This window comes from Lissotriton vulgaris, chromosome 8, assembly GCF_964263255.1.
Source record: "Lissotriton vulgaris chromosome 8, aLisVul1.2, whole genome shotgun sequence".
In the NCBI taxonomy this organism is placed as follows: domain Eukaryota; kingdom Metazoa; phylum Chordata; class Amphibia; order Caudata; family Salamandridae; genus Lissotriton; species Lissotriton vulgaris.
Genome location: NC_141696.1, coordinates 1,331,962,199 through 1,331,989,462, shown reverse-complemented (window position 1 = coordinate 1,331,989,462; position 27,264 = coordinate 1,331,962,199). Strand labels below are relative to the sequence as shown.

The 27,264-nt window shown below is 45.5% G+C and overlaps 1 protein-coding gene across 1 annotated transcript in view; it reads right to left on the bottom strand.

Annotated features, from left to right (window-relative positions):
* Positions 1-10,051: 10,051 nt before the first annotated feature.
* LOC147698693 (collagenase 3-like) overlaps positions 10,052-27,264 on the bottom strand; it is a 41,671-nt gene continuing 24,458 nt past the window's right edge. Inside the window, exons 7-10 of the mRNA XM_086933494.1 lie at positions 18,130-18,260; positions 17,615-17,774; positions 12,668-12,765; positions 10,052-10,226 (exon numbers count right to left, since the gene is read on the bottom strand). Of these exons, the coding sequence (XP_086789620.1) occupies positions 10,126-10,226; positions 12,668-12,765; positions 17,615-17,774; positions 18,130-18,260 (490 nt within the window). The 3' untranslated portion in view covers positions 10,052-10,125. The remainder of the gene's footprint in view (positions 10,227-12,667; positions 12,766-17,614; positions 17,775-18,129; positions 18,261-27,264) is intronic.

Sequence of the window (27,264 nt, the reverse complement as noted above, 5' to 3'; positions counted from 1 at the left end):
AGGTAAGGGCGGGGGGAGGATAGCAGTGGTAGGGCACGTTCCGGCTTCGGAGTTGTGGGGCGTCGGAAACGTATGGACGGTGGGGCGGCCGGGGGGACATTCACGCATCGGTGGCGATGATCCGCAGTGGTATCGGCGTCACGTGCGCAGCGAATTTCTTTTGAACGCGCACGGGAAGTGAGGGGGTATAGTTATCGACAATGGTTGCTCGTGCAGGTCGGGAATGGTTTCTTAGCCTGGGACGTGTTGAGTTGGATGGCGGAGCTTTCGTTTGTAAAGAAGGCCAAGTGGCAAGCACGGGATAGCTTACTTGGTGGTAAGCTGAGTCTCAATCCTGAATGGTTCCAGGTTGCATGGGTCAGGGAGGCCCGTTATTGGGGGGTGCGCCGGGAGTTTGGGGCAGGCGGTTGACGTCTAAATTTTTGCATCAAAAAAGGGGGTGGGGAGGGCAGGAAAATGGGGAGGCGGTGTAAGCACCTAACCTCCACCTTTCCCTGGGTGGCGGAGTTGTTTTTGATGTTGGTCAAGTTTGGCTGGATTTCTGTACTTTCTCGTGAAGTTGGGGAGTTGGGAAACGGGAGCGGGGAAAGCATAACCAGTTTGGGAGTTGACATTAGAGGGTAGTTAGTTACAGTTGCAAGAAGGCAAATAGGAATGTAGGTCTTGGGAGGTTTTGGAGTTAGGAGGTAGGGGATACAACTGGATAGTATTATGATGTAATTGAGTTATATGTTTGTATATTGCAGGGTGGGGGATTTTATCATGTGGGGATCGTAGGGGTGGGGGGAGTAAAACAAAAAGGGGTCAGGTAACTCGATGTTTAGAGAGGTTTCAGTTTTGTAAGGCAGTTTGCCAGTTTAATAAATGTGATGTGCACCTGTTTCAATAAAGCGGCCTTTTACACACACAAAATGGTAGTCGGTGTGCTTGCCCCCCTTCTTCCCTCCCAAGGGAGGTTTGGGGGGCAGCCGAGCCGCGAGGTCTGCCCCCCGGGCAGATTTGGGAGGGGGAAGGGGGGAGAACAAGCGCGCGGCCATTTTGCCGCGTTGGGCTGGCTGGGGTCAGACCAAAAGCAGCCCAAAAGGAGCCCTGCAGCCCAAAGCATAAATAGCGTTCCCAAGTGTTCCCAGCCACCATTTTAGATACTGAGACCTGGTGGCTGGGAACGGGTTTAGTCAGGAGCTTTTTGTCCCCGCCCACCCTCCCCAGGTTTTTGGCTTGGGCTTTTGGTTGTGCTGGGGAGGTAAGGACAGGAAGGGTTTTTGTGTCAGGTGGCTGGGTTGGGACAGGTGCACAGGGGGTGTTTATATGTAAGGTGTCGCTTGGAACAGGTGCTGGCGGAGTTGTTTTTGATGTTGGTCAAGTTTGGCTGGATTTCGGTACTTTCTCGTGAAGTTGGGGAGTTGGGAAACGGGAGCGGGGAAAGCGTAACCAGTTTGGGAGTTGACATTAGAGGGTAGTTAGTTACAGTTGCAAGAAGGCAAATAGGAATGTAGGTCTTGGGAGGTTTTGGAGTTAGGAGGTAGAGGATAAAACTGGATAGTATTATGATGTAATTGAGTTATATGTTTGTATATTGCAGGGTGGGGGATTTTATCATGTGGGGATCGTAGGGGTGGGGGGAGTAAAACAAAAAGGGGTCAGGCAACTCGATGTTTAGAGAGGTTTCAGTTTTGTAAGGCAGTTTGCCAGTTTAATAAATATGATGGGCACCTGTTTCAATAAAGCGGCCTTTTACACACACAAAATGGTAGTCGTGTGCTTGCCCCCCTTCTTCCCTCCCAAGTTGTACTCAGAGCACAGTGTGGATAGCGGGCGACTCTTTGCTATTCTTAAAAAACATTGGCATTTGCTACTGACAGACAACAACTTATTATCTTACCTCACAGTCAATCCAGGTTTAATATTTAAGAGAGGCTTGACTTTAGCTAATTTGGTGAGTCCTAGCTACCCTATTAAAACTGACCAGGGAACATGGTTGAAGAATAAACTCAAGGTCTTTTACAAATGTGATAATTGCAGCTCTTACAGGTGGGCTATTAACAAAATAACCACGTTCAATTATAATGATACAGGGGACCACACTATAGATATGTTCATTAATTGTGACACGACATATGTAATCTATGTTAGGGGAAGAAACCAAGTGCTGGGGACTGCCAAGGGGAGTTTGAACACCTGCCGGTCGCGCTGACTGGCACAGCCATCCTCTCACTCCTGTTTCTGTTGACAGTTACATCGCGCGCATTTCTAACACCACAGGAAGTCATTGGCAATAGCCCTTGTCACCTCCGAATACTAGTGTTTGAACAGACTTCAGGGAGAGCTATCCCGCTACCTAGGTTGGCAGTCACAAAGGAGACTTGTTTGGGTTTTTCTTTTCTTGATTTTTGTGGAGAAAGGAGAACCGCTCCGTCATCAGCTATGGTTGGGCTGTGCTGATGACGGAGAGGTTCCGTCATGGCCCGGCCGCCGCGCCTGCGCGGCGCTGATTTCGCGCCTGCGCGGCCGTTCTAATGAGCGGGGCGGGTCATGACGGAACCGCTCCGTCACCAGCATAGCTCAACCGCGGCTGGTGACGGAGCGGTTCGGTCACCAGCATGCGGCCGCCGCGCGGCCGCCCCACCCCGTTAGCGCTGCGGCGGAATAGCCGCCGCAGCGAAAGGGTTAAGGACTGCAATTGAACTTGCCTGCCAGCCTAGTCCAGGCTGACAGGCACAGATTTTACATAGTATTTTCCACCTGTTACATCATTCTGGTGCTGAATGTTATTTCACTGTCTTCTATGCTACTAGAATTGCTTTCATTCACTTTCCGATAACATTGTTGTCCTCTCCTCAGGAGAGGTGACGGGGCAATAGAGGTGACGGGGCAGGAAAAGTGACGGGGCAGGAGCGGTGATTAGGCATGTGCAGGAGCGGTAACTGGGCAGGAGTGGTGAACAGACAGGAGCAGTGAATCGATAGGGGCAGTGAATGGATAGGGCAGTGAATGGGTAGGGGCAGTCAATGGATAGGGGCAGTGAATGGATAGGGACAGTGAATGGATAGGGTTAGTGAACGGATAGGGTCAGTGAACAGATAGGGGCAGTGAACTGATAGGGGTAGTGAATGGATAGGGGCAGTGAACGGACAGGGGCAGTGAATGGATAGGGCAGTGAATGGATAGGGGCAGTGAACGGATAGGGGCAGTGAACGGATAGTGGCAGCAGTGAATGGATAGGGGCAGCAGTGAATTGTTAGGGGCAGTAAATGGATAGGGTCAGTGAACAGATAGGGGCAGCGAACGGATAGGGGCAGCGAACGGATAGGGCAGTGAACAGATAGGGGCAGTGAACTGATAGGGGCAGTGAACGGATAGGGGCAGTGAACGGATAGGGGAAGTGAATGGATAGGGAAGTGAATGGATAGGGCAGTGAATGGATAGGGGCAGTGAACGGATAGGGGCAGTGAACGGATAGGTGCAGCAGTGAATGGATAGGGGTAGCAGTGAATTGATAGGGGCAGTGAAGGGATGGGGGCAGTGAATGGATAGGGGCAGTGAATGGATAGGGCAGTGAATGGATAGGGCAGTGAATGGATAGGGGCAGTGAAAGGATAGGGGCAGCAGTGAATGGATAGGGGCAGCAGTGAATGGATAGGGGCAGCAGTGAATGGGTAGGGGCAGTGAATTGATAGAGCGGTGAATGGATAGGGGCAGTGAATGGATAGGGGTAGTGAATAAATAGGGGTAGTGAATGGATGGGGCAGTGAATGGATAGGGGCAGTGAATGGATAGGGGCAGTGAATGGAATGGTGGCAGTGAATGGATAGGGGCAGTAAATTGATAGGGGCGGTGAATGGATAGGGGCAGTGAATGGATAGGGGCAGTGAATGGATAGGGGCAGTGAATGGATAGGGGCAGTGAACATATAGGGGCAGTGAACGGATAGGGGCAAGAGAAGTGATGGGACAGGAGAAGTGATGGGGCAGGAGTGGTGATGGGGCAGGAGTGGTGATGTGGCAGGATTGCTGATTGGACAGGAGCGGTGATCAGGCAGGAGCGGTGACAGGGAAGGAGCGGTGACGGGGTAGAAGTGACTTGTACTTATGTTCCTTGCCTATTTATTTATATACTATTGCATGACATTTACTGATGTGTCTGCAAAGCATACCTGTTGTCCCGAATTTGTGTGCTGAATTTTGACCCCTTGTCCTGAATTTTTACACTCACCATCCTGAATTTGCGCCCATGCCATTGTTCCTGCTTATATTTCACATGCTTTATATAAACCTGTATTCCCTATGAGTATTTGCTTTTTCCTGAATTAAACCTCAAATAAACATGTTTATCCATTGTTTGAATTAAATAGCGTTATAAGCTGTAACTGGTCAGTAAAAAAGGCTAAACGTACAAAAAATTGGTATGTTTTGCGATTTCTAGCCACACCCCTGACTCTGCCCACTGATCCACTCTTCGGTTATTCCCGCCCCCTGATTCTCCACCCACAGTTCCCCATTATTATTCCCCACTTCGACCACTGTCTCCTCTGCATACTTGTGGTCAGATTAGAGCATTGTGCAAGTTCTGTAGAGTAAGGTACTTTGCGTGTTTGACTAATTGCCCTGTCATTTATCACAGCACCGCTGTAGTCGTCACGCAGAATGTTACACCTCCCCCATTCTCCCTGTCCACTCCAGGGGAGCCAGCTCTCAAGTGGAATAAGTGGGAAAAAAAATCCAGAATTATGCAGTAGTGTGTGGATCTAATTTGGGGCTTAAAAGGAAAGTGGCTTTGCTGATGCATTATCTGGGGGCTGAAGGGCAAGAGATATTAGAACATCTTCCTGATCTGAATGAAAATGGTGTGAGAGGGTTGAATGAATATGAAATAAGTCTGAAGAAATGAGACATCCATGTCTTGCCACTTTGGAAAGAGGGGACAGAAGGAGGGAGAAACGGTAGAGTAGTTTGTCTCTGAGCTGCGTAAGTTGGCGGGTACATGCAAGTTTGGTGGACCCGTGAGGAGAGGATAGTGATCAATTTCTCTTAACTTGTAAGACTGAGCGTGTGCGTGAGGAATTATGGCTAAAAGATGACCAGCCTCTCGGGGAGGTGCTCATTGCGGCTAAACAAGTCGAGCACATGATGCAATGTGGGAGTGAAATAAAGCAGGATTGCGAGGGAAAAGCCAAAGTGAGTGAAGTTAATGTGGAGAGTGAAAACATGCTCACATGTCACAGGGCTAAAAGTAACAGAAAGAGATTAAGGGGAGTTGGAATTTCAAAGGAAACTGTTACAGGTGTGGCAGAAAGGGCACTTGGCGAATGACAGGGAGTGCCCCACCCTAAAAACAACATGCAGCAAATGTGGAAGGAGGGGACACTTCTGACAATGCTGCAGAAGCAATACTAATTACAGGAAACAGAACAGGGATGGCACTACCTGTTTCTGTGATGAGACGGTGTTACAGGTTCAGGGTGAGTCAGTGAGCAATCCTAAGGATTTTATAGCAGTGGAAGAGACAAAAATTAAAGCGATGTTTGACTCATGTTCCAAACTGACAATTATATCCGCAGAAGATTTTGAGAAAATATCAAAAGGTAAATTGACGCTTCAGAGAATGGATGTATGAACAGGAGGTTATGGTGGGCAGCCCATACAAATGAAGGGTTACTTCTGGGGCACGGTAGGCCACAGGGACAGGTTGGTGGTCGCAAAGATTTATGTGTCAAAGAAGGTTGACAACATCCTGGGGTGCCAGGCCCAAAAAGACTTAGGCATCTAATTCAATCCCAACAAGAATCCCCAGATATTGGCAAAGCAGGTAGGGAAAACCCTAGAGGCGATAGAGGAAGAGTTTAAGGAGGTCTTCACAGACAAAATTAGGATGCCTCAAAAACTGTGCCCACAGAATAAAACTCAATGAAAATTCCAAGCCTGTCTCAGCCAAAGTTAGGAATCTGCCCATTTCCATACAGGAGGCTGTGAGAGAGGAGTTGGAAAAGATGTGCAAGTTGGAGGTGATAGACCCAGTAGCAGCCACTGAGTGGTTGGTCCCCATTGTTGCAGCTAGGAAGGAGGATGGGGCAGTGAGCTTATGCACTGACCTTAGAGCGTTAAACAAAGAAATCATAGTTGATAAGTACCTCCTCCCGAACATTTCACAAATGTTGAGCACTTTAGCAGGGGCAAAGGTATTTACCACACTGGATCTGACCTCAGCCTACTACCAAGTCAGGCTCCACCCTGACTCACAAGAACTCACAGCATTAATTAGGCTGATGGGGGCATACAAATTCAAGCGGATGCCGTTTGGACTAGTGTCTGCTGCAGCAGTCTTCCAAAGGATAATGAGCCACCTCCTTAAGGGCATCCCTGTGGTTGTGTGCTACCAGGATGACGTGCTGATCTTCGGAGAGGATGGCATACAACATTAGCTCAGGATAAGACAGGTTCTGGAAAGATTAAAAGAACAAGGACTCACAGTGATGAAATAAAAGTGCAAGATTGGCTGTGCTGAAATAGAGTTTCTGGGCCACAAACTGACAACGGAGGGCATTCGCCCCAAAGCAGATCTTCAAAACACAATTATCAACCTCACACCACCCAAAAGCAAAGATGAAATAAAATCCTTCATGGGGATGGTGGAATCTTATAGCAAATTTGTGCAGAACTTTGCCGGAGGCACATATGCCATACGCAACCTACTCAGGAAAGCGGTGACATTCGACTGGAGCGTGGCGTGCCAGAAGGAGTTCGAAGATACAAAAAAAGCGTTAGCTGAAGACCCGAACCTCAAATCTTTTATACCTGGCAGGAAGACTGTGCTGACCACCGACGCCAGTTCGAAAGGATTGGGAGTAGTCCTGATGCAGGCTGGAGAAAGAGGGGAAGAAACAATAGCATTTGCATCGCGCTCGCTACTTAAGGCCGAGTTCAATTACTCGGTAATAGAAAAAGAAGCACTAGCGGCACATCAAACGATCAGTATCAGACAATGGGTCGTGAGCCTTCAAGAGTACACGTTTGGGGTGGAATTTATACACAGAGTGAGGAATCTTGCAGCTGACTGCCTTTCTCACCTGGTGAGTGAGGGTCGTGATGAAGCAGTCGATGTGGAGGAGGAGAATGAGGCAGGTAAAGAGATGCTGGCGGAGATCATTTGCGTCATCACTCAAGGAGCCATTGAGGAAGAACGCTGTAAGAAGTGCTCAGAGCTGACGTGCTCTCACAGAAAATCTGTGAGAAGACGAAGGGTGGTTGGATGGACCAGGACAAGCGGGAATAGTCTCTTAGACCATTCTGGGTCATCAGAAATGAACTGTCCTTCACCGAAGATTGTCTTTTCAGGGCACAAGGTTGGTCCCTCCCGAGACCTTGAGAGAGACTTTAGTCAACCTGGCCCATGAGGGGCACTTGGGAATTACGAAAACCAAAGATTGCGGCTAGACTACTGGTGGCCCAACATGGATCTCAAAATCGAGAGGGAGATAAGAGACTGTGTGCCATGCTTCGCCAGTGACAAGGTTCTAAAACAGGACACACCTTCCAGGCCTCTCCCTGTGGGTCCATGGGTGGATGTGGCTTTAGACATTGTCGGTTCCTTGACCGGGGAACATCATACACCCTACATCTTTGTACTCATAGATCTCTACTCCAGATGGCCAGAACTCAAATTTGCGTCAGAGATCACCACGAGGGCTGTCATAGACTTTCTACTAGAAGTATTCATCAGGGAAGGTTTGCCAAGTAGCGTATTGATGGACAATGGGGTGCAACTCTGCTCTAGAGAAATTAGAGAATTCTTAGGGAGTAATGGGATCGAACACAAGGGGTGTGCACTTTATCACCCAGAGACAAATGGGATGGTCGAACGATTGAACAAGACCATCATGGAGGGAGCCAACTAGCGAAGGCTAGTGGGTTGTGTTGGAAGGGTGGGGTCCTGAAATGTCTGGAAGCCTACAGACTGACCCCTCATCAAACCACTGGCATGACACCTTTCGAATTGCTTAAAGCTAGAAAACCCAACACAAGGTTAGTACCCCGGTGGATGAAGTGGTACAAATGTTGGACAGGGCACTCTAAAGAGTCACAGTGGTGAGACAGAGAACGTTAAGCCATGAATGATAGGAAGAACAGGTTTGACAGGCTACATACTGTCAAAGACGTGAGATTCCAGGTGGGAGATCTGGTCAAAATAAAAGCACCCATTGGCAGAGCAAATTGGTCTGAGTTCACTGAGCGTACCAAGATTGTAAAGTTATTCAAGAATGCTGTCAAGACACAAGAAGGGAAGATTTGGAATTTGGGGAGGGTGGTAAGGTACACTGCTCCCACGGTGGCCACCAACAACACACTAGGGGCAGAACCCGGAAAAGGGGCGATATGCCTGAGCTGGGTTGTTCAGGACAGGCCAACCCCTTTCCCACAGGAAAGGTTGCCGACCGAGGTATTTGGAACACTACGTTGCTAAATAATTATTCTTATGCATTCTCTTCCCTTATGTTCGATATGTTCTTTGTTGTGTAAAGGAGGGGGATGTGTGGTATCCTCTGTTGTAGGGGGAACCCTGGCCTTGCCACTCACCCCCTCCCCTGTGTTTGTAGTGGTTCACACCACTGTGACATGCTGTAGAATGTCACAGTGGTGAACGTTCTGAGGCGAGCTCCCTCCGAGGAGTGAGAGAAGGTTTTGAAGACGAATAGCTGTGGCTGGGGTCCTTTCGCTGTACTTGAAGAAAAATACACCACATTTTGTACGCCTGCATCTCCTGTGCTTCTATCAAGTTAACTAATTTTACAGTTGTCTCATCCATGGATGTGAACCTGTGATTTGCAGGTTGCTTAGACTTCTGCGATGGGTGCATTAACCAATTAAGTTGTTCCTGTTATATGCCTGGCATTGCTGTGGAGAAAAAATACAATGAGAAATATCCATGACAACTAACTACCAGAAATGTGATTGGATGTGATTTTTCCCCCTAGTCTGGATAGGTCCTTTAAATTGTGAGTTGCGATCTGCTTGTTGTAGATGCATTGTGCACAGCTGTGTTCAAGGTAGAGGGGCCTGGTAGCCTTGACAACCAGAGGGAAGAGGCTAGAAGAGCCCCGCCTGGTTGCTGTCTCATTTACCATCACTCTAGGCTCATTTGGGCAGAGGGAGCGGCTCCCTGTGCTGTGTTCCTGAGATCATTAGCCCCTGATATGATACGAGGGGTATCCCTTCTTACCACATTGTTCCCATTTGTAAGCACTGTAGTTAATGTTAGTATTCACCTTTTTGGTACTTAATTCACTGACTGAGGAAGGAAGCATGGTTCATTGCGATGACACACACTAATGACTCAAATTCATGCTATCATGGTGGTGAAGGGAAAGTATTTAAGAGCTTGTACTGCTGTGAGTGAAGAATAGGGTATTTGCATGCCTTTGCTTGTTTATCAAATCTGGCCTGATAGTTTTATAATAATATGCTTTACGGTCAATTTTGCATTTGAAACAAATATAGGCAAACTTTTGCTAAGGTGCCAACACATGCAAACATTTGTGTATGCATGCATAGCTTCGTACCGCTCTCCCTCAACCCAATGAAAGTGGCAAGATTAGTCTCAGCACAGCACAGAAATGCAGCTCTCACATACCCTGTGGGTTTCTTCTCATTCCATGCTTTGGCTAAAAAACTATTTTTAATATTTGTAAGAAAAAAATATTTGACAAGTTTGCTACTTTACCTCCTGAACAATAAGCGCAATGCCAGTTAATTAGAAAGTCTGATGAATCTTTGAAAGCTGATACGTAACAGAACATATCATTTTTGTTAGTCCAATGAAAGATATGGCCAGCTGTATAGCCTCTCATGCAAACACACACACACACGCACATACACACACACACACACACACATTTTTATTTCAATCTAGCCTATATAGGTTAAAAAAAGCACTTTCCAATACTTTATATTTTTCTGAAAATATGTTCAAGCCAATATTGTTTAGATAATGCAACTACTCAGATATATGATATTATTGAAACAGATTAGGAATAAGGAAACAGTGGATCACAAATAGATAACTGCTAGTTTTTTATTTGCATGGCAGTTGTTAGTATTGATACATTCTTGGTGTTATCACATAAATTGTGTCTCAGCAGCCAAGCCATGCTTTGATGTTCCAATTTTCAACCACTTTATTGTTCTTGTAGTCATATTTAAATAAAGTAGCACCACTGGTAACAAAAAGAAACCCTGCAATATATATAAAAAATTGAAGTTAGATCAGTTTGATTCAAACATTCCCATGATATACTCAGTGTACAATCTATTTTTAAAGGAAATAATTATCATTCATAACTAGACAGACTTCAAGTTGGAAGTAAATAGAGGTAGATGCTCCCCTTCACAAGCCTCTGTCAAGATGATACAGTATCTCCCAGTTTGCCCAGTGTGGGAGACGGTGGGACGTACTACAGAGAATTGTAAATAGTTTCCTTCCAGCACAGGGATCTGACTTGGCACGAATTTCATGCATAACTCAAGAGTTTCACAAAAACAAAATGCCCTCTGATTCCCAGGCCTCCTTTTGTGCCATTTATCTAAGACAAGAGTTTCTGATTAAAGATCATAGGACATAGAGGGGACTGACAGTAAATATGTGACAAAGGAATGGATAAACATTTGGCTACCTAACCACATGTCCTGTCTTTTTTTATAGTACATTCGAACCTCTGCAGGGAATCTTTTTGAAAGAGGGACCCACTGGATACATAATGACAATCCTCTTTAGATCAACAGTGGGTAAACAAAGGTTGACATTGGCGGAAATGAGGGTGGAACTAGGGAGCCTAAAGAGAGAAGCGCACAAACGACTCTCTGCAGACATCTTGGAAAACGAATAAGTAGAGATTCATGAGAATAATTTCATCAACGCGTACATGAAGTACTGGAAAAAAGACAGACGTACATGGCATACACTTAGGGAAAGTCAGAAATAAATATTGTGTAAAAGAATTCTTGCCTCCCTGGATGAGGACTTTGTTATGATTGATGCCATATCTTTCTTAAATCTCTGCTTCAAAGTACTTTTTTCAGAATCGGAAGCATCTAATATTTTTGCTAACCCCACAAGGATGAAATAAGACTTAGCCAGAAGGGTCTACTACAGTGGGCCATCTTCCCTAAGGATGTGAAGGAGAGAAGGTCTAAAGAACAGAGTATGCAGTGTTCATATGTCTGATGGTAAAACTGGTTAATGGGACACATTGTCACTGTTACCCTATCCTTGTTCTATTGAGATGGGCCAGCATAGGCGCCTGGGTCCCATCTTCCATGCCTCTTAGGACAACATACACAATGAGGTTTGCCATTATTTCCTGTAGACATGTGGTAGCATTTGATTAAGAATGCAAACTTTCTGATCCTATTGACTTATCTTTTTAGTTATCATTTTTTTTTTTTACTAATTTCGTTTGGAAGTTTCATCTGATTTATTCCTTGACTTTATTAAACGTTGATGCTGTTAAAAATAACACAGGCACTTCCTCTGTGAGAAGACTGTCGCTGGTGCTAATATACCAAGGGTAACCCTAGGATTTATTACGGAACCCTGATTTTACTTTTAGGTGCAAGATTGTTCAACTTTGTGCATGCTCACAAGCAGCTCACATCACATCTTTCCTCAGTTATGGGTCCAGTTTCTTACAGTAGATACAGTGGATGAGGTTAGCTTTTTAGAAATCAATTATTAATGCCTGTAAGGGGAAAAACTGGGACCACTGTAGCACAATAATTTCCTATAAAATGCTAAGTTGGGCCGGCCAAGTTTTCAAATGCACTTTGCATGATCTCTTTGCAGGCTGCATTACAGCCTGTATGGATAACTTGTCCAAGCCACCAGTCCCTGACTGAGTACCGAGCCACGGCGCTCAGACCAATCACAATGCTGCGTTGCATTGTGATTGGTCAGGGGAGCCTGGTTGCCATGTGCTTCCTGCTTCTCTGTTTCAGCCGGCCTGAAGAGACGACGGAGCAGAGATGATCTGTGCTTGCCACCACTGCTCCCAGGGTATCAGAAGCAAAATGCCCCTGTTGTCACAATTGGGTATCCGTAACCTCTGTTTGCCCTGGGACAATCAAGCCCAGTTTTCTCACACCAGTCATCAGAAATCTGAAGCAGGATTTAGGTAGTACTTCAATACAGCTCATATGAACATCTTTTTATTACTTTTGAACTATTACGTATAGGATAACATTGATTGATTCAAATAGACATCCTTATTAACAGTCATGCTCATTGATATTCAATGATATTCAGTGCAAATGTTATAGTTATTTTTATTCAGGCTCCCTTATTCAATGTTCTTCAAATATCTGTGGTGATTATGAATAGATATTTACATTCAGTAAACATGGTTTGGGCTCTACTTTCATCATTCGGCTACTTCTATTGCATAGTTTAGTTGTAGTTCTTCATAGTAAAGGATTGCACTACTAATACAAGGTAATTGTGAGGAATGAAATTTTTAGGAAATATTTAGTTTGCCTCTTGGTAGCCTCCTTGCTTTGGTGTTGCAGAAGCATGTTTTCGCCTGTTTAGCCACCTTTCTACCACTTTTTAGCCAGCAGCATTTTGCAGACTTTTACCTACTGATATGCATTAAATGTTACTTAAAAAGACTGGATTAACTTACCATTTAATTGGAAGGCAGCATCCACCTTTTTCCCAAGTCCAGGGTATCTTTCCGCAATTGGACCGGTTTTATCAATGGTATACTTAACGTCATCAAATCTAGAACAGACAATTTAAGCATCTTGTGAGAAACACAGAAGTAAATGACCTTCTACAGTTAAACTATATGTCAAACTTTAGTCTTCTTTAAACTGCGGCCTCCTTCAAATCTCACTATGCTGCCTTTCTTACCCATCTAATATTCTTGGCTAGGTAGATCACCACATCTCTAGACATGTTAACTAAAATTGGTTTGAATGAGAACACCAGCCTCTTTCCTCAATTAAATCAGCCATTCAGAGACGTGTCTCTTCTAAAGTATTAGTTGTGGTAGTAGCATTAACAATTACAACAATGTTTGTGAAATTGGAGTTAGAATACTATATTCAACCCCGCCCCCAAATATATATGCACTTTCTCCAGTGTTTGTTGGATTAGAATTAAACTAATCTGACACCACATTAAATGTCTCTTTCCCCAGTCTCTGTTAGATTGTTGTTAGTGTAGTAAAATACCGACGCCCGCTAAAATATGCACTTTCCCAATGATTGTGGGACTGGAATAAGAATAGCAAATTTGACATCCCCCCCTCTGCCAATTAGACATTTGATAAACTGTTTATTGGATTGAAGTTAGAGTGCAAGATTGAACTCGCCCATTCATATGTACTTTCCTCAGTGTGACTATCACCAGTGGGGTTTTATAGTGCTTGTTCAAAGATTAAACTGATTTCCACACAAGCCTAATTGAGAAATTGGGAGGAATGTTGGGTGAAAAGTAGTATCCTTAGTGCCTGTGTAAATTGCAAGACACACATAGTAAGTACAAATGGTAAGGCATTCAATAGTGAGAGTCAGTGAAACAAAAAGCATGGCCACCAATTGTAGCTCTGTGAAACCTAGAAACCTGTAGAAGCATGAGGTGTGTAGAACAAAGAAATATATCTTGGCAGTATCGATGGGCATGGTTAGTAATGAATCTAGGAGCATTAACATACACAAAGCAATTAATTATACAAAGACCCTTAAAAGCCCCCACATGGGCAACCAATTGAGAATTTTTCAACTGGAGTAGGAACTCCCCGGCTTAATTTGAGCTGGTGGTTTCTGGTGCTCGCCACCAGCACTTAATTATCAACACCAGCACTTATGGCAGCTGCCACATGGTGTGGCTGCTTGTATAATTTAGAATTGAGCAAAACAGCAATTGTTTATTAATTCAGTATACATTAAAAACAACTAATACTTGCTGTCCAAGACATTTGTGTAGCTTTGGGGCCTTAAATAGTTTGAATTGTCACACTAGTAGCAGTGTACTGATTAGTGGTTGTATGGGAACTGTCACTGGCAATGCCAGCAGGGGCAATGGGTGGTGCAAGCTGTGGATGCATCCTGATGAGAGGCCTGGCACTTATTGTTTTACAAATTAAGCACTGCACATTAACAGTCAAACTTTACCAGTTATCGGTTACTAAAAGGAGGAGCCCCTAGTACAAGATGAGCAGCCTGGTTTTGAATAGCTCTGAACTGATGATTCAGAGATTACTTGATGCACATAGAGATGAAGCTGCAATATGCCAAGCATAAGGTGAACAGTTCTGTTACCATAGCATTATGGTTCTCAGCAGAAAGAAGGGCCATCATTGGGTGGTGTGTATCCAAAAGAAAGGTGAAATGTGAAATCAGTGAAACAACATGACTCTTCAACAAGAAAGAGGAAGTTAATTTAATTCTAAGACTATTTAGTAAGTATGTGGGTTGCATGCAGGGATCGGAATCAGGTAGCCATACAGCAATGTGTCAAAAATTGCATTTTCCTTCTTTTGTTGGTGTTTAGCTTGAGGCAATGGGTACCCATACAGTCTTTGACAGCCGAAGGACATTTTAGCACAGAACTGTTGTGGTATTGTCACTTAATTTAAACAGAACATAAGAGTAAAAAGTGAGCCTTAAAAGAATGCAGGAGAGCTGCATGAGGTTTCATGTGCAAGTTAAATTGATACTGTGACTCAGTGAAGAGAGAGATGCTGCAGGATAACATTTTGACTGCAGATGAGAAGGGTCTTAAAAGCTTTAGTTGGTATCTATCATAGAGCAAAGAGATGAGCCATTTTAGTGATTATCTGTATTTTTCATCTGCTTGCAATTCGTTTAATAAGGATTTGTGGTCAACAGTGTTCAAGGCTGCTTATAAGTTCAATAAAATCAAGACATAAAAACTCTCTGCAGCAGCCGTCAGACAATAATTGTCTTAGACTGCCAAGGGTATTTTCTTTTCTGTGCTTATGGTTGTGGGATTGGAGTTAGAAAAGTAAATCTGAATCTCTACCACCCCCAGTATATGGACTTTCACCAATGCTTGGGGGAGTTGGGTTAGAAGAGTAAATCTGACCCTATATATTTAGGCATTTTGTCCAATGTTTTGGGAATGGAGTTAGAATGGTAACTTTGAGCCCCTTTTTAATGTACTTTACTCACTGATTGCAGGAGTGGAATTAGAGTAATAAATAACGCCCTTCAAAATGGAGTTTTCTAAGATTTTAGTGGGTCTGGAGATGGAATAGTACCTTTGAATCCCGATAGATGAGGTGATTTCTTGAATTTTGTAGAACAGGTATTAGCACATGACATCAGCAGTGCTTAATTGTTTTATTTTTTCTTCTTTTTGATTTCATTTAAATCTTTAGATGTTTGCAAATATTTATTATGCTTGTGAAACAGTTTTAAAATATGTTTATGATCATTTTTAATATGTCAATGAATAATGCATATATTCTCAGATTTATACATTTTAATTTAAATTGTCAAATTTAATATAAAAGAATCCTTTTTTGTTTTAAATTATGAATGTTATTTTAAATGGATACACCATGGTGTGCACATATTTAATTACATTTCTAATTGAAAATGTAATATGAAGCATTGTAATCAAAAGTAAAGTTTCTTAAAAAAGATTAAGATTTTGAAATGCATTATTAAAGCACACTATTTTTGGTTTATGAATATATACCTATGTTCATTTTAAGACATTGTTATATAGTTAAAGAAATACATATATTTTTAGTTTGAATAGAACAGTATTAGTAAATATTAAACATTTTAATAACAAAATAGTACTTAATCAAATGTATATTTTTTCATTGGTGATTTTGTTTAATTAAAGTTCCTATGTATTTTATATAGTAGATTTCATAATTGATTTTGTGGTTAAATCTACTGGTTTTTTTAAAATGCTATTTTTTTATCTATATCAGCAGTATATAGCAGTCTTTATTTTTGTATTTATTATATTTTTACTGTCAATATTTTTTATACTGAGTAGAGGAGTGAGACTAGAGCTACCGTTTATATAGGATTTCAGACTTGAAAAAGGAGTACATTTGCTGTTGGATGATTGCTGTTATTTATGTACTTTTTATGGGAGTATACCTGTATTCCACTTAGGTGTTGATGTCTGGGATTTGTTTCACGAACTCCTGTATGGAGTACATGTGTTATGTTATATAACGGCCGGTTGGCTTTAGGTATGACTGCATAAATAAAAGGCCATAAACATATATGTCCTGCCTGTTGGGCTGTTTATTGTTTTTCAGTGGCTTTTCACATTGAGTTCAAGTTACTATAGTTCATGTACCAAACCTTTTATAATATTGAACAGATCAGGAATCTGGCATTGTTACTTCCGGCATTTAGCGATAGCAGGCCTCCATGAGTTTTTAACTCAAAAACGGGGAACATCAGTCAGAACTGAATTTCTGCAGGATTCTCCGTAGTATTATTTCATGTACATATTTATCCAGCTTTAGATGTGAAGTGTTTCCCTGAAATAAAATTGTAAGTGCTGATATTCCAACAAAGTTCAGTTTCATATTTAGTGAGAATTACTCTGCATTCTAAATGAGAGCATCTCTCTGGTGATGTGTTTGATTGCCATCAAGTCAGAGCAAGAGACCAAAATGTAAATTGTATAGCAAATTTGAAAGAACTTGACATAATAGTTCACACGAGAAAGGCCTTAGCAACAATCTGATAAATCGCTGTGCTCAGAAATGCTGTGGTATTCTGTAGGAAATTTTAATTTGTCTTTGCTTTTATTTACGACGCAGATTTGTTTTAAAAATTGTAAAGCCTGCCGCGTGCTGTGTATACTGTGAGAGCTACTACTTTGTAGTACTTTTTAGAAGGGCCCAATGAAGCTGTTTAACTAATCGGAGAATTGCTGGTAGAGGAGCTTTTTTACGTCTGGCTTGCAAACTATCTGCAAAATCTATGGTTACCTATACCTTAAAATATACATAAAGTGGGATGTGGATTCTCTCACAGGAATATTTTTCTCTCACATCATGCTATTGTCTGTTTGTTGTATCAGTCCTCTTTCTACAGAGCGCACGCATTGTAGTGCATGAGTGATTAGTTCACATCTTAAAAGGACTCTAGATCCTTACACATTAAATTCTTCATCTCAGAGATACACTGTATACTTAATAATCTTTTTTTTAGTTTGTTTTTTCTATGCATCAGGCTTTTTTAAAATGTTTTATTCAGGACGCAAAATGCAGACCAGACCCATTAACTCAATGCTCGGTTTCTTTTTGCTGTGGTATTCTCCACAAAGGGACTATGAAGTTAATGGGCACAAATTCTGAATTTTGCTTTTTCCCCTCTGAGAAGTGATGATACACACTAATCAGTACACGAGTCAGCTTACCATGTAGGAGAAAGGTCAATTACGGTGTGTGATATTTAATTTTTCCTTCGCAAACAGCGTTTGTAGTTTAAAAACAAAATTATTTGGAACTTGCTGAAAGTAGAAGGCTGTGAAGTAAAAAGTTTACACGCTTTGACACTCTGCAGCACACCATCTTTAAAATAATTTTCACTAACAAATACCCTCAAGTGGATGAAAATACCTGTAATATTTATCTTCTACGAAAAAGTCAATTTTTCTTGTTTCTGGAAAATTTGCAACTGCTTCAATTTTCTTTACAGAGCTTGGCAATTTGTAATTGGAAATGTCTTTAGGATAACCATAACGGAGAGCATTTCCCTGGAAAGCCCAGTATTGTCTACCTTCAAAAGAGAAACATACATGAATTTAAAGATCTTAAGGAATAATGTAAAAAAGCATGTAGTTAATGTAAAAGAAAATACATCAATTAAAAACATTGATTACGATATAAAATATCATGTTTTCCATAGTGCATGAAAATATTTTACTTTTGAAGGCTCAAAAACAAATGGAACGCAAATGTGTACATTTACCATGCAAGTGATGTCTTTTGTAAATCGGTGCTATATGATGAATTTTAATAAAGATCAAACAACTGTATTGTGGAATAAAAAGTGGATTATAAAAACTCGTATTTGCTGATCGGCCAAAATGGATTTAAAATCTCTACGCCCACAGCTTGATTTCAATATTTACCTTTGAATAAAACCACCGTATTTCGAGCAGGAAGAGCATATGCAGCATCTATGGGAGTTGGCATTCTTTGCCAGAGGGTTTGTACAGATGACTTTACAACAGTTTTGGATGGTTGTTTTACCCAGACGGTGCTGAAATGAAGGAGAAAAACTCAATAAATGTGTTAAATTAGCAAATCTTCGTTTTTGTAGATATACTGATACTATTGACTGAGGCTGGCAATGTGCATCTCTGCTCTTGATAAGTCGTTCCTCTGCTGAGCTCCTGATATATTACATTTCAAGAATGTTTTTTCAGTGCTAAATTTTGAACTTTTCCTAAAGGCCAGGAGAGTGCAATAGCCCGGATGTCTATTGGGCGCAAATTTCAATGGGTGGCTTACAGAGCAGTGAAAAATGTGCTACCATTTCTCATTCTAACCACAGGGGTGACCTCATAATGGAGTGCTTTGTTCCTTGTACAGAGGCTCTTAAATCAGATTATTTTAGTTTCGTGATGCCATTGAACAAACTGGAAGATAGGAGAGTAACTGGAAGATAGGAGAGGTATGATTGCTCAACATTCACTCAACATTAATCGCACCACAGCATCATGCTGGCGGTGGACCTGCTCTATCACATACCTCTATTCACACAAACATGTTATCAGGATCTAGCATTAATGATGCAATAGTATTGACAGCTGTTGCTCGAAGAGAGTATCCTAATCCAATTATTAACACGCCAATATGTTTATATTGGCGTTTGTGTTTTGCACAAGTAAGACACAAAAGACACATAACATGCAAACATGCTTCAAAACACACAGGCACAGATGATTGCTTACATGCAGGCCTAGCAGCACACCTGAAGGCATTCATGTAGACACAGATCAACAGACATAAAGCCTGACTAGAAGTGGCCCATTAAATTGGGACACCAGTGTGAAAATTTGTTTGCACATGGCTCACAATTAAAAGTGGTGCAATGTTTATTACGTACAGTAATTATTTAGAGCCATATTATGGATAGGGCACACTTTCAAATGGTTGTGCTATGGCGCCCCTTAAAAAAGGTGCACCAGGTGCAAAGAGGGAAAGTGCACTCTATTACACTCAATGCACTGCCTCCAGGACAGCTACGAACTTGTCCTGCCCTGTGGGCAGCGCATTCAAGTGAAAAACTAAGTTGCTTTGAAGCAGCCACTCTGTGTTTCACTTTGCAGGTGGCAACCCACCTGCAGGGCCGGCTCTAGGCTCATGGTGGCCCTGTGCAGAGAGCGTAGGTGGGGGCCCCGGAAGAGGGGGTCCGGACCGTAGTAGGGCTTAAGATTGACGGCCCTGGAATCCAAACTGCTGGCTGGCTGGACAAGCAAGTGAAACTGAAAACAACAATGCTGCCATTATTTGAAAAGAAGTGAGTCGCCGGCTTCGCCGTTACTGTTATTTCTCACTCAGCGTTATCCCCAGCACAGCATGCTCTCACTCGAGGAGGGAAACCAGCACCAAGCATCTGCTTCAGCTGCCTGCGTCACACCCCGCACTAGTACCATCTTCTCTCTGAAGTTATTTTTTGCATGTCAGACTCGGAGTCAGAAGAAGGGCAACCATTTATTTTGGCTTTTATTTCCGCTCCCACTAGACTACCTAGGATGCAGTGATTTAAGTTAGCAAAAGATGAGTTGCGACTCAAGAAATCTATGTCTCCAAGTGCCATTGCTAGCCGGGGTCGGAGCCGGAGGCCGCCAAATCCTGCCAGGGGGCCGTCAGTGCAGTGCTTAATTTGTAAAAAAATAAGTGCTGGGGCTCTCATCAGGAGGCAGCTTGCACCAGCCCATTTCTCTTGTTAGTACCGCCTAAAACAAAACCATCTACTAACCATGAAAGTGGGGTGAGGACGTTGGCGACGTCGGAGCGCTGGAACCAGGTTCGAGTCTCACTCAATCTCCCCCTGTATATGAATGTGTCCTTAACTAGTGCTCCTGAAAAGTGCTGGTGCTGAGCAATGGAAAACACCAGCTCACATTAGTCACTGTTTACAAGGTGCAGATTAGAGTAAGATGCAGTTTTCACATATTTGTATGCCATTCTAACTGAAAATAAATATGGCCCATAACACGTTATGTAGTGCCACTGTACTAACAGACATACATTATTACAGGGCAAAGGTCAAATTCAAGTTTTTACCACAGAAAGTTGAAAGGATGAAAACATTTGTTTTACTTCCTCACACACTGGCTGTAACAATTACGTTACACAGGTAAACAACTGTCCTAATACCCATGTATCTCTTCAGTGCAATCTTACACCACAACATCTGGGTTTTAGTTAAATACCACCTTCCATATTCGCCTCTCGTGAGTCATGGCCATACCCCAATCTTAACTTTAGTAATAAATAGCATATCACACGTTGCATATCTACTCCGCAAATATGCACAAAACAAAGCACAGCAAAGAATTAATAGAGGCAACCAAGCACTTTTCATCCACATTTCAAGAATGGTGTGCACTACTTTTTCCTCCGGTATCATCTATGTGCCAAAAAGAGGGTGTGTGATTCTATCCCACTAGTAAAATGGTAATAAAATGCATTGTAACGAGACCCCGGAATAAGTGAGTTTCTGTCTGTGAAACACGCAGGTGGCCTGGAGCTAAAATAGCACCCTGCTTAAGCGGAAGCTGTCAGAGGCATGGCGCTCGAGGTGATGTTTTGGCAGGCCCTGGGCCACTCAGTAAAGCCGTCTCTTCCGGCTTCACTTTTTTTCACACATCACAAACTAGACCCCACTGCATCTGTAGAATTAGCAAAGGAGAATTTCCTAAATGGGAGGGCCCGGGGCACCTCTACATTCTGTCACCTTTTGCCCTCTGTGGACTGTAACCCACCCCGAGCTGGGAGAGACCCTGGGCTAATCACAGAATGGGACTTCATGTGAGCAGCCCCCACGAGGAACTGGTGGCGCCGAGTGCCCACTAGCCAAGGTGCTTGTGCACGTGCGGCAGAGGGGTCAAAGGCTGCTGAACAGATTGCAAGAATCCAGTTGCTGGCAGAATAATACGCTTTCTCATATCTATGTAAGATGATGCTAACAGGGAGACCAAGTGCAGTGTCAGGAAAACCATGAAACATTAACGTAGCCTGCGTAGCCCGGTACAGAAGAAGGCTGGATGAAGGGAAGCAGGAGCGGGTGCATGGCCTTTAAAGTTTAAACCTGTTTCCTTGGACTTAATCGCCAAGCTGGAGCCGGAGCTAACCTCAGCGGTGACCTTCACATACAGTGTCACGCCACCCAACACGCTCCCCACCAAAAAGGCAGCGTTGCTACAGGGTATACCAGCGCTATACAAAACTTTAAAACATAACATCGCTGACATTGGTGACCTAAAAGGGTTTTACATTAACCTGATCTGTGCTTTTGTCTGTAAAGTTAATAGGGAATAATAATAGCGTTCGGTATGGGCCTGTTTTATTGCCAGTTTTGAATTCCTGCCACGTTTGAACCCTGCCAGAAACTACCCTCCTTAAAGCCGCAAGCCTACATATGGAAAGCTGTGGTAGGTGCAGGTCTGACGTGACCTGAAGCCCTTTCGTGTGTACTGCGAGTCACTAGCATAAACCACGAGCAGGGCAGCCCCGGACTTCTCCACAGCGCCTCAGGCCTGGAACGCGAAGAGGGGGTTCCCGTAAACAAAGCGCCGCAATGGGACGTGAGACTAGGAATATCTATGCAAATAATGAGAATGAGCTCAGCAGAAGATTACTGCAAAAGGATACGTGTATTTAGATCAGAGCTTGATAAAAATGGCACAGGCGTCTGAGTATGGCAATTTAAGTGAATTCATTCACGGGGCCTGGTCCTCTGAGCCCCAAATAACACTGGGTATGTAGGGTCACATTTATATAACAGTTATTGTTGATTTAAATTTATTTATGGATGAAGCAACTTGCACTAGATTGTACCAGCTAAAGGCATGGTTGTCTGTGATTACTTTGATTACTGCGATTACTGTTTGTATACCAGCCTGGGCAAACACAGATAAAAGATCTACCGTGAAAAATAGATATTAAAATGTTACAGCTGGTTTAAGCAGCTGTTCATTAAATTGTGTTTTGATGTAGCTTCTATAAAGACAGCTATAATGTCAAGCAGGAGGAAAACGGAACGGAAGTTGATCCGAGGATCACACTGACAAGACAAGACGACTTTACACAGGAAAACACATTTTAGCCATGGTCTTTGTAATAAACTGCAAAGTGAAATAGTCGGTTTGCTTTTTCTCCCGGAAAGGCCAACTACTGAATTTATTTTGCAAATGATTTTTTTAATCAAATTTTTTGCTCACAACAACCCGTGATTATACTAAGTTCAGCCGATAAAAGTTATTCACTATTTGGGGTCACACCAGGTAACCAGACATTTTTACCTTTCCCAGGGTTCCAATCCTTGCCTGACACTGCAGCAGTCCAGGTGAGAATGACAAACATGTGAGAGGAGCAGGGTCCGACGGCCTTACTACCTCACCAGGAGAAAGGACGCACGCGGTGTCTTCTTACATCTATCGCTCACTTCTAATGTCAAGAAGGCCAGGTCACAACATGCATCTGGACGTCTTTCCTGGTTTCGCGCCCAGTGCTGCTAGTTTAAACCGGCCTGTGTTATTCTGTGAATCTCAGCACTTCCACTTTTTATACCCCTACATGCCGGGTGTCTCACAAGTCTAACAGACAGTCTAAGCTGTACTCTTAGCTGTCTCCGCAACGGACCGTGCTGTGAGCTACTGGCTTTATGAAAGCTGCGCGCTGGTGCTATGGTTAGGTAAATGTTAAATTCGCGCAATAAACAGACCACGCAGTTATAGGCGTAAAAGGCCATTTATTAGACCAGAACTGCGCATAACAATAGAACAGTAAACAATAACAGCAAACTCCCCAATCATACATCCCCCCCATTCGTTTCAATCATCCATGTCAATACTGAGCCCTAGCGGCTCCAAACACCCTCCTCTTGTCCGTCAATCACCCTTCCAGCCCCCAGTCATTGCCAACTTCAAACAAACTTCGATCCGTCCTGCGCCAAGTCTCCCCCCCAAGGGATGGGTATGCCCGCTCTTGACCCCCTATCCCTTCGAAACCTGCCACCCAGTGGACCCCCTGTAGGGCGGTACACTGCCCCACCCCCCCCACCAAGGGGCCGTCCGTCCTTCACTGCAAAGTCACTCCCTCCGGCACCAGATCGACTCGTTCCACAACTTGCTCACCACATCCCGCAGTTCCATCATATACCATGCATTCCCCAGTCGAGACAGGTGCACACCGTCCTCCCTAAAGGCTAAAGGCTCCTCCAGGCGAATTCCAGGATGCGAAATTACTTTCACCCCCCTGTCCACACAGTAAAGTCTCATTGCCCGATTCAGTTTCCTCCGTGCCTTTTCAATGGCCCCGTGTTTCATGGCCCCCCTCCAAACTTTCCGGGGGACCAGCTCCGTCCAGGCAATGCAGGCCCCCGACATCCTCGATTTTAGCACATCCAAGTCCCTCTGCATGAGCTGCAACAGAGCTAGTCCAGACAATTGCACCAGGTCGTTCTCGCCCAAATGTATGATCAACAGATCCGGGCACCCCCTCTGTGGGACCATCTTCGCGGCAGTAGTGCCCCCCATCGCATTCCGCTCTTTCCCCACCATTTCACCTCGTGCAATTGTCCTTTCAGTCCCAGGTTACGGCCGTAAACCTGCTGGTCAGCGTACTTGGATGCCCAATGCACAAAGGAGTGCCCAACGATCCACGTCACCGTCTTACCACCCGGGCCACCCACGCAACCTACGAAGAAAAAAGATGTTAGAACAGGCAAAACAAAAATTGTAAACCAACGAACCTGCCTGGGACCCCAACTACTTCCTCACATACCGCTCGCAGCAGCGAGACTTCCAACGACCAATACTCCGGATCCGATCCCAGGACCAACCCAACCGTGCCGCTGCAGTCGCAGCCCGAATACGGAAAGAATGAGTACCAAAACCCGCTCCATTCATCCCCAGTCGACCCAAAGCCATCCTCAACACCGCCAACAGCTGGCCCGCCGACATTCTCGCACCAGAAGCATGAAGGAAAATCTCACCCCCCCCCGCGGGCCCCCCGCCCCGCAGAAGGAGCGCCATTCTCGCACCGGGCAAACCGCCCCACCAGATTCATTCAGCCACACCCACGTACCACGCCCCACTTGATCAGTCTTCGAGCGGCCCAGCCATATCCCCAGACGCCCCGCATCCACCCGTACGTCCTCAAACAACCGCCCGGCCCCCCGCCTCGTGCCCAGCAACTCAGACACCCGAAACGCCCCAAAAAACATCCACACCATACACAGGCGAAACAGGCCCACCTCGGCCCTGTCATAGCAACACTCCGGCAACACCCCAACCAGCCAGACCAACAGGTCAAACGTCACCGCCTCCCGCAGGCGTCCCCTCCCGGCGCCCCTCTCCCGACCCCACCCCCGCAACATGCGAGCCAGCACCACATCCTTGGTGGGGTCGAAACCCAGAAACAAAACGCAATAAAAGGAAATGCCAGCCAATTTTCCAGAAATCGTAGCAGCAGTCAGGCCACGGTCCATACAGGAAAGCACATAGCCCCGCACAACTCCCAGCACTTCCGACTCCCCACTCACCACACCATCCACCGTCCAGCCCATAAAAGAACTAAAGTCAGACCATGCCAGCCGATATGTCCTCCTCGTGGACGGGGCCAACGAACCCTCCACCAGACCAATCATCCTCACTCCCCCAAGGCCCAGATGCCGGCCGGCAGCTCGGTCTTGCAGGCGTCCGCTCCCGGCGCCAGATGTCGGAACCGCTGCCACTGCGAACGAGACAAAGCATCCGCAATGTCATTATTTGCTCCAGGGACATGCTTGGCCCAAAACACCACATTCAACTGCAGACAAGCCAACATGAACCTTCGCAACAGCTTCAACACTCGCAGGTCCCTCGCCCTCTGGTTATTCACAAGGTCCACCACCGTCATGTTGTCAACGTGGAAAAGCACTGTCCTGTCCCGAAAGTCATCCCCCCACACCGCCAGAGCCACCAGCAAAGGGAAGAACTCGAGAAAAGCAATGCTCCTGCCTTGCTTCAACCAGGAGGCCGGCCAGCTCTCCGCGCACCACCGCCCATCCCAAAAGACTCCAAACCCTGCTGACCCAGCCGCGTCAGAAAAGATCTGGCATTGCCACACTGCCCTCTCCTCATCAAACTCCAAAGGCACCCCATGGAAATCCTGCAGAAAAGTGATCCAAGTCCTGAAATCCGACCGCACCCCCAGCGAGATCCTCACCCGGTGATGCGGAAGCACTGCCCCCGACATGGCCATGCCAAGCCGCCGACAGAACGTGCGCCCCGCCCGCACTACCCGGCAAGCGAAGTTAAGGAAACCTAGCAGCCTCTGAACCGCCCGCAAAGGAATCCGCCGCTCCCCCACAGCCCACTCCAGACACTCCAAAATCTCCCTCACCTTAGCCGCAGGCAGGCGCGCCAACCAGTCAACCGAGTCCAATTCGATCCCCAGGAACGTGAGGCAACAGCTGGGACCAGCCGTCTTCTCAGGCGCGAGAGGCACTCCAAATTGCACAGCCAAGGCCTGGAAACGCGACAGAGCCCTGCCACAATCCCCCGGCCCCGCCTTGCCCAGGAAGAGAAAGTCGTCCAGGTAGTGAGTGACCTCGCGGCACCCGCTCACCCGCACCATGACCCACTGCAGAAACGTGCTAAACAGTTCAAACAAAGCACAGGAGATGGCACAACCCATGGGAAGGACTTTGTCGACATAGATGGCACCCCCGAACTGCATGCCCAAGAGCCCAAAATCCGCCGGGTGAATCGGCAAGAGCTGGAAAGCCGACTTGATGTCGCACTTCGCCAGCTCCGCCCCGGGACCACAAGAACGCACCATCCGGACCGCATCGTCCACCGACGCATACAGCACCCTCGAGTCCTCCTCCGCAATGAAGTCATTCACCGACCTCCCCTCCGGCCAGGACAAGTGGTGAATCATCCTGAACTCCCCCTCCTCCTTCTTCGGCACAACCCCCAGCGGCGAGACGATCAGGTCCGGCAGCGGCCAGTCAACAAACGGCCCCGCAACTCTCCCCTCCGACACCTCCTTCTGCAACTTCGCAGCCACCACACCCGGCAACTCCTTCGCCGACCTTAAATTTTCGGCCCACCGCCGCTCCCTGGGGCCCTGATAACCCACCCGAAAGCCTTCGGCGAAACCCCAAAAGAGCCGCGCCGCGGCCTCGCGGTTAGGGTAGCACGCGAGCCACGGGGCCATCGCCTCCACCCTAACCGGAGTAGGCGCCCTTCGGGCCAGGCTGTCCCCGCCCCCTGGCGTTCCGCCATTGTTCAGAAGGGGTGGCGAGCGAGAGGCACTGAGTGATGGGGTGCTTCCCCCCCGCACTCGGAACACTCATGTTTGAACTTACACGGGTACCGTGAGCAGAAACCCCGACTGTAGCTCCAACACACCCCCGTGGTGGCCCCTCCCGGTTTGGCTGGCTGTCCGGACACAATGGTGCTGGGCACAGTTCCGCCCCCCGCCCCGCCCTGGGCGGGACGCGTCGGAAAAGACCGATACAACACCGGTAAACCTCTAGCCGTGTGCGTAGAGGCCGACGAGTGCGACGACGCCATCCACTGCATCCAGAGCTCCTGATCCACCTCCCCCCAGCTCTTTTCCGGATCGGCGCTGACCCGGGCCCAAAACTACTCATCATAGCTTAACCAAGCAAAACCCCCAAACTGCATCTGAGCCTTACGGATAATGTCCATGTATTTGAACAACGCAATCGCCCGGTCAAGATATTTCACACAATAGACGCTAGCATAGATCAAAAAGGCCGAAGTCCAATTCTCCATGGTGATAGGCACCCTAGGCCGCCTCGTCAACTCCCACTCCTCCTCCTTGGAACCCTCCTTTGCCTGAACCTCCTGGTGCAACAACTTAAAAACGTCCACAAACTCGTGCTTCCAAATCTTCTCCCTCATTTTCTCGGACAAATGCGACCCCAACGGCATTGCCAGCCCCATGTAAGGCATTTTCTTCGGGAGCTTCACCCCTTTCTCATCCTTCCCATCCCTTTTGTCAGTCTGCACCCCCAA